Source organism: Camelina sativa, chromosome 6 (genome assembly GCF_000633955.1).
Source record: "Camelina sativa cultivar DH55 chromosome 6, Cs, whole genome shotgun sequence".
In the NCBI taxonomy this organism is placed as follows: domain Eukaryota; kingdom Viridiplantae; phylum Streptophyta; class Magnoliopsida; order Brassicales; family Brassicaceae; genus Camelina; species Camelina sativa.
In genome coordinates, this window is record NC_025690.1 from 17929436 (window position 1) to 17940598 (window position 11163).

Sequence of the window (11163 nt, forward strand, 5' to 3'; positions counted from 1 at the left end):
TGATTAGTGTCCACGTGGTGCGTAGACACAAAGACGCTGTCCGAGCCCTAAGTTTATTTTTGGAATTATGCATAAAACGACAACGTCGGTTTGTTTGCTTCATTCGTCGTCTCCGATAGACTGAGAGAGAGTAATTTTTAGTCTGTAAGAAATTAAAGAATCGGGAATTGTCGATTATACTGAGTGAGATGGAGCGATTGGAAGAGGAATTGATACGAAGATCAGAACCGGAGTCTCTAGTCTCCGTTACTCTAGGTAGGTTCATGAGTACGATTCTCTCGGCTCGCCCTAAAAAGCTACGGGAGTCTATTTCACGTCTTACTCCTGATTCTCAGAAGGGTACCTCAGGTTAGTAGTTTTCAATTTGTTTTTTTGTGTGTGTTTATGTTGCTTTCTTATTTTATGGATTTGAGATATGTCTGTTTTCGATTTCTGCTGTTAGGCTCTATCGATGAGGCACTCTGGTTTTTGGAAAAGTTCGTTAGAGACGTTGCTGAGAGAGACGAGGCCATGGGTGAAATTCTCGTACCCATTATCGAACATGTATGCATAATCTTAAAACCCTTTCAAATAACCTTGCTTGATTTGATTGTTGGAATGTCCCGGTCTTTTATATGTTCTTATGTGTTTGTAGACATTAAGGTTTAAGGATTCTAAATATGGTAACTCAGCTATGATACTTCTACATTGGCTGTTTCAAGATGAGGTTCTCTTTCAAGCCGTTTCGAGACATCTTTCGAGAATCATTTTGACGAACGAGGATAGGTTTTTAGCTCTTGGATGGTGTTTGCTTATCCGAAGTCTAGTCGAATGCGAGGATACTGGAGATCAATGTTTTTGGCATGGTGAGCATTATAATCATCCTTGTTGCTATCTCTCCTGATGGAAATAAACGTTCTCCTTATTGATGTACTTGTATAATTTTCTTCGTTGACAGGAATTAGGGAGAAACATTCTATGTTTGTGGAGATTGTTTCATCTTGTGTGCCTCAATTGTTGACGATTGTATGCAGTGGAAGGTATAAAGATCATCTCATGTTCTCTATGGAGCAAGTTTCTACACTTAAATACATAGTCATTTTTTCACATAGTGCTGAGCTGTTATTTTGTTTAGCATTTTGCAGGATGGATACGAGGTGCCATCTCGTCTTTCTGTTTCAGCTGCTGATTGCTTGCTGTCAATTAGTAACGCCTTAGCAAAGAGGGATAATACTCTGGCCAATAGACCGAAGCCATCAACTATTTCGGGGTCTCATCCACCGGTTGCTTTGATATCTAATATTAGCGAGAAGGAAAAAAAGCAGAGTTTTCTACCTGAAGATTCAAACATTAAGGCAAATTGTATACTGTGGAACCACTTGGAGGAGCTGATGCGCCTTGTACAATGTCTTTTTTCTGTATGTTCACTGATCCATTTCTATATTTTGAATTGATAAGTTATCTATGATTTGAGTTGAGTAATATTGACAAAAAACTGCTTCCAGTGGAACAGAAAAACTCGACCACTGCATGCAAAGGGGTTAAGTCAAGTGCTGAAGTGGTTAGAGGAGTTAAAAGAGCATCATGGTGGCTCCCCAGGGGAGGCAGGTCTTTGAGTGAATGCCACCTGTCCTTTTTCTTTTCTGTTTCTATTTCCGATTCTTGCTTATCAATTTTTTATTGTTTTATACCTGGAATTCAGGCACAGAGGCATCTGTGGGTGGATGTCTACTGCTCTCTTCTTGTTGGAAGCATTACAGTGTCTTGCTCCACATGGAAGATCAAAAGTTCTCAAAGATTAGTAAGGAATTGTTGGAGCAATATTTGTCTGGCATTAAGGTCAGATATAATCGACAATCTTTTTGGTTAAAAGTTTTGTGATAGGAAAAATTATGTCATACAGTAACATTTTACTACATATGGGATTCTATTGTGTCCGTAACTGAATATGCTGCATATGTTTAAGTTCCCTGAGCCATTTTTGTCTAAGAATAAATAGATTTTATGCCATTGCCATCTCTAGCTTCTACTTCTTTTCTTTGTTAAGAAGATAGAAAATAAGCAATAGTAGTAGAGTCTGCTTGGAATTTGTCTGCATGGTGTATGCTTAAGATTATTTGCTGTGGAGTCTTTTATTACACGCGGTTAACGTATATAAGATACAGAGAGAGAAGTTGTAGATGTTATATTGGTTAAGGGCTGCTTATTACCTTTCTGTTTAAGTGTTTTCCAATTTGATGCGGTTTGTAAGAATCTCATAGCATTAATATGATGCAGTACTGGTTTTAATGCTTCTAGCTTTCTGCTCTTTCTCTTAAAATGTTTTGCTAATTTATTGGGCCATCAGGAAGCTAATAAGTAGTAATGATAAAATGATGCAGTACTATTCAACAAGCTATCCTCAGGGATGTTCTGACACCAAGATTGGTGGTATAGAGACACAAAAGTTTTTCCTAAACTGTTTATGCCTTTTGTTGGGCTGCTTCGAGGGAAAGAAATTTGAGAGCATACTATCAGAGTATGGAATGAAGCTTGTGCCTTGTCTTCTAGATCAGGTATCTTTCACCATTTTTTATTGAATAGGGAGTGATGGCACGCTTTACATGAATTTCTCTTGCAGTTATATAGTTATGCACTTATGCTAGAAGCCTAGAATTCATTTTTTCATATTGAATTTACTGACTCTCTACTCATAATGAAACTCATAATTTTGGTTCTGTAGCTTCTGCTCAATTGCTGCTGCTATGATTATAACATATCCTAATACATTTAATCTTGACAGAGAGTATATATATAATACCCTTGTTTTCATCTCAGTACTTACATTCTTCTCTGCTTTCGAAGCTTCGCAGTAACAACGAAGAGATATCAGAAGACGTTGTTGCTATACTTAAGGCAGTTATCTTCAAGCTACAATCACAGTCTGGAGACGGCTTCTCTGACACAATGTGCATGGACGTTGTGATACCATCTCTGCTTCATCTTCTTGATGAAAGGGATGGTGCGGCCAAAGCTGTTAGTGTCCTCCTCGCAGACTATTGTTCGAAGTATGTCTATCCTTGCTTTCCTTTTGATGCTTATTCATGAAAGTAGCTTTCTAGTTACTAGTTATGGTTCGTAGTTTTTGTTCTAACTTAAAGAAACATTCACCAGAAATGCAGATAATAGCTGTCTCAGTGAAATTCTACAACGCCTTGTTTCTGGAACTACTGTGCAAAGGCTGAATTCTATGGATGTGATATCAGAAGTAATCCTTATGTCAAAAGATTCATTTCCTTCTCATATACCCTGGTATACAATCGTTTATGTTTTTCGTCTCAAATTTCTATTTCTAGCTTTTCCGCATCTTCTTCAGTTCCTTAACTTTATTTACATTCTCGACCCTTAGAAGTCAGAACTCATTTTTTGGACTTCTTTCAGGAAAGAGATCGTGAACTGCTTGTTAAAGTGCCTTGGAGACGAGGAAACTTATATCTGTAAACAAACTTCAGAGTTGTTGAAGTCAATTGGTTGGTCTTCCTTTTATTTTTCTATGTCATTCCTTTGGAAGCTTTTGTTTGTGGCCATTATCAATTTCTGGTATTGGGCGTCTTATGTCTCCTATGACCTCTAAATCTTTCTTCTCTTCATTTTATTAGTTGAATATCATAAAGTTTGCTGTAAATAATTAGTGTTTGGAAAAAGGAAGATTTATGTAAATTATCTATTATTTAGATGAGGAAAACTTTTAAAGATCCCAATTTAGGGGGTCCAAGACTTGTTATTCCATATCTCGATAGCACTTTTAGTTCATATATGATAACATTTATTTCCACTTTCTTATAGAATTAAGCCATCAATTGAATGATTTTTGGTTTTCTTCTTCCAGAGCCATCTTTTGTGCTACCAGATTTAGTAACCCTCATTTATGCACCCAATGGCAAAGTATCAGCTGCCGAAACCTTGCTTGGGCTCTTGAAACATCACAAGGAGGATTCTGATGTTATATGTATGTTGCTGACCTGTCTTAGGTATCATGCTTTGTCTCTTTTTCTCCTTTCCCTCATGTATTCATAGTTGTTTGTTTATTTCCATTTACCCCAAACTCACAGGATTCGTAGTTAAGTGTTGCATTGTTTCACGTTAAAACTCAAAAGGCCTTTCTGATTCTGATCTCCATTTTTCTCTTCAAGTAATATTCAAGCTTTGGATACTTCAGAGAGTAATGGACATTCCACTGAAGGTATATGCTTCTATCTCATTACCATAGGCCACCTGCTATACATAATTTGTGATAAATCTTCATTTTGTTATTCTCCATCTCGTGGTAAACATTTTTTTGTATAAAAATATTTCAACATTTCAAATGTAATCTGGATAAGAAATATGCTGGATTATGAAACTTGAAAGTTGTAAATATTTACTACTCTGGCTGAATTACAAACTGGGCACGATCAAGTTTTTTTTGGCAAGAGCACGCTCATCATCTTCTTTTCCTGTTACAGGCTCAACTTTTGACAGCGATCGAGTGCTAAAGCTGATTCCAGAGTGGGCTAGCACTGTAAGTACAAGAATACGTCATGCTCGTTAAATTAGTTGCTATCTTTGAAATGAGTCCGTTTTAGTTTCTTAAGTGCCTAACCTTAAGTGATAACTCAACTTTTTAGTCTCAACCTTCAGTACAAACTTATTTAGGCATTGGTCGTTCCTTTTTTCCCTTCCAAGTACTATTACCTTTTATCTAACTATTTTCTTGTGTGTGTGGTGTGAAACTATTCGCATAGAAATGACCAAAGCTTGTCCCAGCTATAATTAGGATAAAAAATGTGACTTCCTTCAACTATAGAATTGATGTATTTGAAAATTTCTGCTTGTTGGCTGAAATCAAATTCTTACAGGTGCAAAACTGGGGGTCACTGATTAAACCTTTTCTTGACAAGATGTTCATGGAGCCATCCAATGCCATCATGGTTAGGTTTCTTAGTTGCATCAGTGAATATTTGGCAGATACGTCGAACATGGTCCTTCTGCATGTACTATCACATATGAAGGAGCAAAAAAAGTAAGTAAAGTTCTCTAAAAATTTGAACAACTCAAATAAAGCTATTTGTGCACCATAATTGTGATTTCTGTGCTAAGAAAATCTTTTAACAACTTCCAAAATTATGAAATATTGATTGCCGATAATGTGATTTCTAATGTAGGGTGGATGAGAGCTTCATATCCAGATCAGTTGACAAAAGTAAATCGGAGATGTCTCTATTTGACCATCTTTGCCCACTGCTTATATTAAGGCTGCTTCCCCAAAGAGTTTTTGATGATATTGACTCCTCTACAATTTATGGTAAATTCCACAGCGGAGACTCTGTGAATGGTAAGTATGCTTATTCTTTTAATTCTCTTTCCTTGTAAGAGTGGATGTTTATCATAAGGTCGTTTGACTCTTATTGTCAGTTAGATTCAACGCTTTAGCTATATTTTCGATAATTTTCCCTAAGCGGCATGATCCAGAGTAGATACTGACGATCTTAGACTTGATTCACCCACTTCTGTCTCTTGTCATGTAATATATCAGACTATCAAGACATCAAGTTTGAGGATTGTCAATGCATTGCCGCTTTCATTTTAGAAAGGTTATTTTACTCTCAGTGATCATCAAAGGCCATCTATTTTAATACTTCTTTTATATCTACCGAACTAACTCTACTAATACAGGGCATTTTCTAAGTTCGAATATGAAGAAGTTCGGAAACTCTCTGCTGAGCTATGTGGACGTATCCATCCCCAGGTGCGAACTGGCTTCCTTCTTCGACTTTGTATTGCTGGTTATTCTTTGTGTAAATGTTTATATATGTTATAAGCCTTTGTTTGAAAGGTAATTTTTATATACCAAGAAACAAGTGTAAATGCTCATTAATAAGTTTCCTCTCAAGGTCACAGCTATCTGTGTGAGAAATTTATGAGAAAGCAAAGCACATGCAAAATTTTCTCCTGTCATAAGGGCTTGGCTGAAATTTTCCAAATGCTCGACTTCAGTTTTACTTATACAATAGTCTTGCCCACTCTTCATCATCCTTATTTGTGATATGCCGGCACTTTTATTCAACAGGTGCTGTTTCCAACTGTTTTGTTGCAACTTGAAATGGCTACAGAGCTACAAGACAGCATCAAGATTAAAGCTTGCCTATTTTCTATTTGCACTTCCCTTGTGGTAATTTTTCATCTTTCGTGACATATTCAATGATCCCTGTTGCCACTTGTTCGATGCACTATCAATTGGATTATTTTTGTACGTTATAAGTTCTTCGTCACTTGCAGGTTCGAGGCTGGGAGTCTTTCTCACACAGTGTAACACCTAAGATCAGAAAAGTCCTGGAAAATATTATGTTATGGCCTTCTGTTGAAGATGAAAGTAAGACACCGTCTAGTGGCTATTGATTTATATCTCAAGCACTGTTACCTTTCACTTCCTCACTTCATGGCTGCTATATTTCCTTTCAGTTTCCAAGGTACAACACGGGTGCATTGATTGTCTGGCACTGATGATATCTGCTGAACTGCAACATTTAAAATCTTCGAAAACATTTGGAGGAGAAAAAATACGTAGGACAGGGAAGGACATTTCTGGTTAGTATTGATGTTGTCGAACAATAACTCTTCCAGACTTGTCTTGTGTATAAATTGTATCCTGATCTGTAGGTGTTGATACATCAGGTAATTCTGTCCTAGATTACACGATCCATTGTTTAATAGAAGACAGAAGTAACTGCTCTTCTATCCCAAAGATGACTACTGAAAACCTAACTGGTGAGAGTCCTCTTCCTATTTCATTTCGTCTATGCATGGCGAACGTAATCATCAGTGCTTGTCAAAAAATCCCTGAGTCTTCAAAGAAGACTTTTGCTCTAAAAGCTCTTCCGCCTCTTATTCATTCTCTCAAGGTACTTTTGACTGCTTGCACTCATTTCAAATTTGGCTAAATTTGGTTGTATTTTGTTTTGTTTACAACAAAATATTCGGATTTTTGTGCAGGTCATATCTGTACCTGAGGTCCGTGTAGCTTGTATCCAGGTCTTATTCTCGGCCATGTACCATCTGAAGTCCACACTGCTTCCTGTTTCATCTGAACTACTGAAACTCTCCCTGAGATTTCTTGAACACGGATCCGAAAAGGTACTAGAAATCTTTCGAACTTATATCTCACATGTGTACAATCGTATGGAAGTAGACAATGTGCTTTACTTTTAGAATTGATACTTCGTTTCTCAAGTGACTACTGTCGACATATCAGAATCAGACAATTCCATATCTAGAACTATCGGCATCTGTCTATAAATAAATAGCTGAACTCGAGTGTTAATATCCGCCTTGGATTTTAAGCTTATGCGGAAGTCAAATGTGTAGGAAAAGCTGGCTGGCGCTAAACTGATGGCATCATTGATGGCGAGTGAAGACGTGATACTGGAAAACATTTCAAAGGGATTGCTTGAAGCAAGATCAGTTCTGTCCAAAGCATCACTTTCAGATCCTTCTCGAGACGTACGTGAAGTTTGTGCTAAGCTATTGGCATGCATAACGCCGTCGTAAAGCCATTTGTCATCTTTATTTTTGTCACTCATGGTTTGTTTTCACGTGCCAATTGAGTCGGTATGTAGATATCTGGTAGCAAACGATGGCCTAACATAGAAATTCTAAATATTGTGTCATATGCAAAGAAGAAATTCTAAACATTTTGTCGTGTTTTCTGAAACTACAACTTGGCTTTGCCAAACAACAAGTCGACACATGTCTTCTAACTTAACAGATGGCGTACAGTTGCAGTGACCTTTCCGAAAGAAAGTGACAAGGGAACAAACAATTATGTGCAATAGTATAAGACAGAATCAAACTATAGATATAAAACTCTACAATTGGGAAGGACATTATTGATTGAGAACTGGAGAGAGATGGGATTAAAAAAGATACCTTGATAAACCGAAAAAGGTCAGAAGGTTCATACAGATAATACATTACTAAAGCTATTTGATTCGCACATACCTTCCAATTACTACAACTATTAACTAAAGAACATAAACGCATAGATGACATGCCCTATTGTTTTTACCTACTCCTTGTCTCATTGTTTACTCTCTTATACTCTTCTCTTCTTCTTTTGTCTTCATCTTCACTGATATATCTCTCATTTCTTCTCCCTACTCAAACCATCATCATACCTCTTCCCCGATGTTGTGATGCTGCCCTTCCTTTTGACAGCAGGAGCAGCGACTCTTGATTTCAGAAATGCTTGACTTGAGTTGCTTTGCATCGTTAAGACTAAGATCCTCTACATAGTCAACAATGCCATAAACTACACCACGTTTCTCAACTGTTGCATCAAACTTAGCTCCAAAACCTTGGATTTCAACACATTGGAGAGTGTTCTTTACGGGATTGAAGTAGAATGCATAGTCTGGGTCACATGTATACTTCATACACAAAACAATATCACCTGTAGCCGCCACTCCAGCAACTTTAAATTCGCAGGAATCAAGGACTTCATTCTGCGGCAGAGTGTAGACATATTTAACCCATTCCTGTGTCTTGATATCCTCTAGAGCCCACATACACAACTCAACGGTACGTTTTCCATCAGCGTAAGCACATTTGCAATTAATCGCACCTAACTTACCCTTGGAATTGACCAAACTCAATTCACTAGGATGCTCTACATGATCATCAAGGCATGATGCGTCAATAAACTCCATCTCCTCAGACCTAACATCAAAGCGAACTATCACAAAAGACGGTTCAATATACGTTTTAGCTAAGTAATACAAAACCCCATTGATGCATATCCCTGCATTGGAACAACGATGATACAGATGATACAGATCAACAGAGACATCCTCCGTATCCCTCCACTCGGGTTCTCCAGATTCTACAGTTAGAACGCTATGAAAATCCAAAACCTTGAATGCTCATCAATGGGATCAAAACCTAAAAAGCCTCGAGACCTACTGTACTTCCTGATTGGTAAGTCATCATACATTCCGGTGATAGGGTTACACATCAAAGGCTTCTCCTCATCAACGATCCGCACAAAAGGGAAATAGATCAAACCTGAGGCATAGCTACAAATGTATTGGCAAACGTCTCCTACGAACTTGGTATGGTATTCCAAAGGGTTGTGAATGAGTGAAGCCCATTTCTTCATTGGTGTATTACAACTAAACGCCGTCGTATAAACTCATTTTGTCATCTTTCGTTTATTTTCGTCACTTTTGGTTTGTGCTCACGTGCCAATGAAGTTGCTAATTGCTAGTAATGTAGTTAGATACTGTAAGTGGTAACAAAACTTGTATGAATTTTCATAGGAATTGCTAAATACTTTTGGTAATGAATATGTCAATAATGAGATATTCTTTAGGCTTATCAGTCCTTTTTCCTTTACATTAATCCATTGTTTATTTTTAACTGAAAGTATTACTTTGTAAAATTTGGCTAATTCTGTTTATAAAGTTCTTATTGATTTTGATTTAAAAAACTTTTGGTTCGGTGACTAGGTGTAATTTGTGTTATTTTGGGTGAATGTTTTTTTCTTGAAACAGAATAAATTGCCTTTTTTTTTTTTGCTTTATAGATTTGTTCAATTATGGTTTATGGATTTAAAAAAAAAATGGAATTAGGGTACAATGTGGTGAGTTAAATGTGATCGTAAGAGAGGACAGAAGCATGGGATAATGATGAAGGGAGCGGCGCTTAAATCTGAAAATCTCGAGAATGGAAACACACAACACGTCACTTCACTCTCTCACGATCGAACATGTGATTCTTGTGTGCTGCGACGACTCGTGACTCTTGCCTCTCTTTTCTCTCATGTCTCTCCTCCGGATCCTCCTAGGAAAGAAGGAAACAACAAAAAGATAAAGATAAAAAATCGTTAAAAGCTTTAAAGCTTTAAAGTGTTGTCTCAAGAAAAAGGAATTATTGGAACCAAAAAAACACTTCGAATGGTGTCGTGCTTTCATACCAAACAAGATTGAAATAAATCAAATTCATTTACTTTTTTAAAAATAAAATATAAATTGATCGATCATTTGTTTAAACTATGATATATATTAAGAAATTAGTAGTTTTTTTTTCGTCTAGTACTAATATTTTTTGGTTAATATCTACTCAAAGTTTACAAAGATTTGCCTAGCGTAAACCAACAGATTAATAAACAAACAAACCGAGTTGTTTGTGATAGTCAAGTTTAATGAAACATTAATGGGATTACCATGTGTGTGAAACTGTTTTAACTTCTTCTTTAAGCTATCATCAAAATTGTGTTATAAGTCAGCACTAGAACTGTTTGGAATGTAGCCATGTAGGGGACATCTAGAAATAGGAATTATAATATTCTAGTTTTGAGCCTTTGATAGAAATTTTGATAAAGTTGAGATCAAATGGTTGAAGACTTTTTTATTTTTCCTTTTCTTTTGAAAAATAACAGAATATGAGAAAGTAACGGTCACATGCGCGGGTGAAAAAAGCAATTCTATGGGAAGTGAATCGAACCGTGACAATATTTAAGCACTCACATACTCTTTCTAAGCTCCATTATCATCATATCCTCTTCTTTCCTTCTTCACTCTCAATCTTAGTTCTTCTACTACTTCACTCAACACAAATGGAGAAATCATCATCAATGAAACAATGGAAGAAGGGTCCTGCTCGTGGTAAAGGCGGTCCACAAAACGCTCTTTGTCAGTACCGTGGAGTCAGACAAAGGACTTGGGGGAAATGGGTGGCTGAGATCAGAGAGCCCAAGAAGAGGGCAAGACTTTGGCTTGGTTCTTTTGCTACAGCTGAAGAAGCAGCCATGGCTTACGATGAAGCTGCCCTCAAACTCTATGGTCACGAAGCTTACCTCAACTTACCTCATCTTCAGCGTAATACAAGACCTTCTCTGAGTAACTCTCAGAGGTTTAAATGGGTACCTTCAAGGAAGTTTATATCTATGTTTCCTTCTTGTGGTATGCTAAATGTGAATGCTCAGCCTAGTGTTCACATTATCCAGCAAAGACTAGAGGAACTTAAGAAAACTGGACTTTTATCTCAGTCTTATTCTTCTAGTTCTTCCTCCACTGAATCGAAAACTAATACTAGCCTTCTTGATGAAAAGACCAGCTGCAAGGGAGAGACAAACAATATGTTCGAAGGTGGTGATCAGAAGAAACCAGA

The 11163-nt window shown here is 37.1% G+C and overlaps 2 protein-coding genes and 1 pseudogene across 5 annotated transcripts in view; 2 read left to right on the forward strand and 1 right to left on the reverse strand.

The window, feature by feature from the left end:
• On the forward strand, positions 94-7688 carry LOC104792046. 4 transcript variants are annotated; one of them, XM_010518072.2, is made up of 24 exons: positions 94-348; positions 443-543; positions 635-845; positions 938-1019; positions 1115-1397; positions 1485-1587; positions 1682-1818; positions 2361-2534; positions 2824-3026; positions 3133-3270; positions 3400-3488; positions 3848-3989; positions 4152-4201; positions 4464-4519; positions 4857-5020; positions 5163-5332; positions 5534-5591; positions 5674-5746; positions 6068-6169; positions 6277-6370; positions 6460-6585; positions 6658-6899; positions 6991-7131; positions 7363-7688. In XM_010518072.2, exons 1-24 carry the CDS (start codon positions 189-191, stop codon positions 7543-7545), a joined length of 3282 nt encoding a protein of 1093 aa, XP_010516374.1. In that variant the 5' UTR covers positions 94-188; the 3' UTR covers positions 7546-7688. The 4 variants fall into 4 exon arrangements, with proteins under 4 accessions (XP_010516374.1, XP_010516375.1, XP_010516376.1 ...); XM_010518073.2 differs by having other exon boundaries at positions 6673-6899; XM_010518074.2 differs by lacking the exon at positions 94-348 and having other exon boundaries at positions 470-543; positions 702-845.
• LOC104792045 lies at positions 7564-9227 on the reverse strand (annotated as a pseudogene).
• The window catches only part of LOC104792049 (dehydration-responsive element-binding protein 2F-like), a 1356-nt gene continuing 725 nt past the window's right edge, over positions 10533-11163 (forward strand). Inside the window, exon 1 of the mRNA XM_019246492.1 lies at positions 10533-11141. Coding sequence (XP_019102037.1) covers positions 10610-11141 — 532 coding nt within the window. The 5' untranslated portion in view covers positions 10533-10609. The remainder of the gene's footprint in view (positions 11142-11163) is intronic.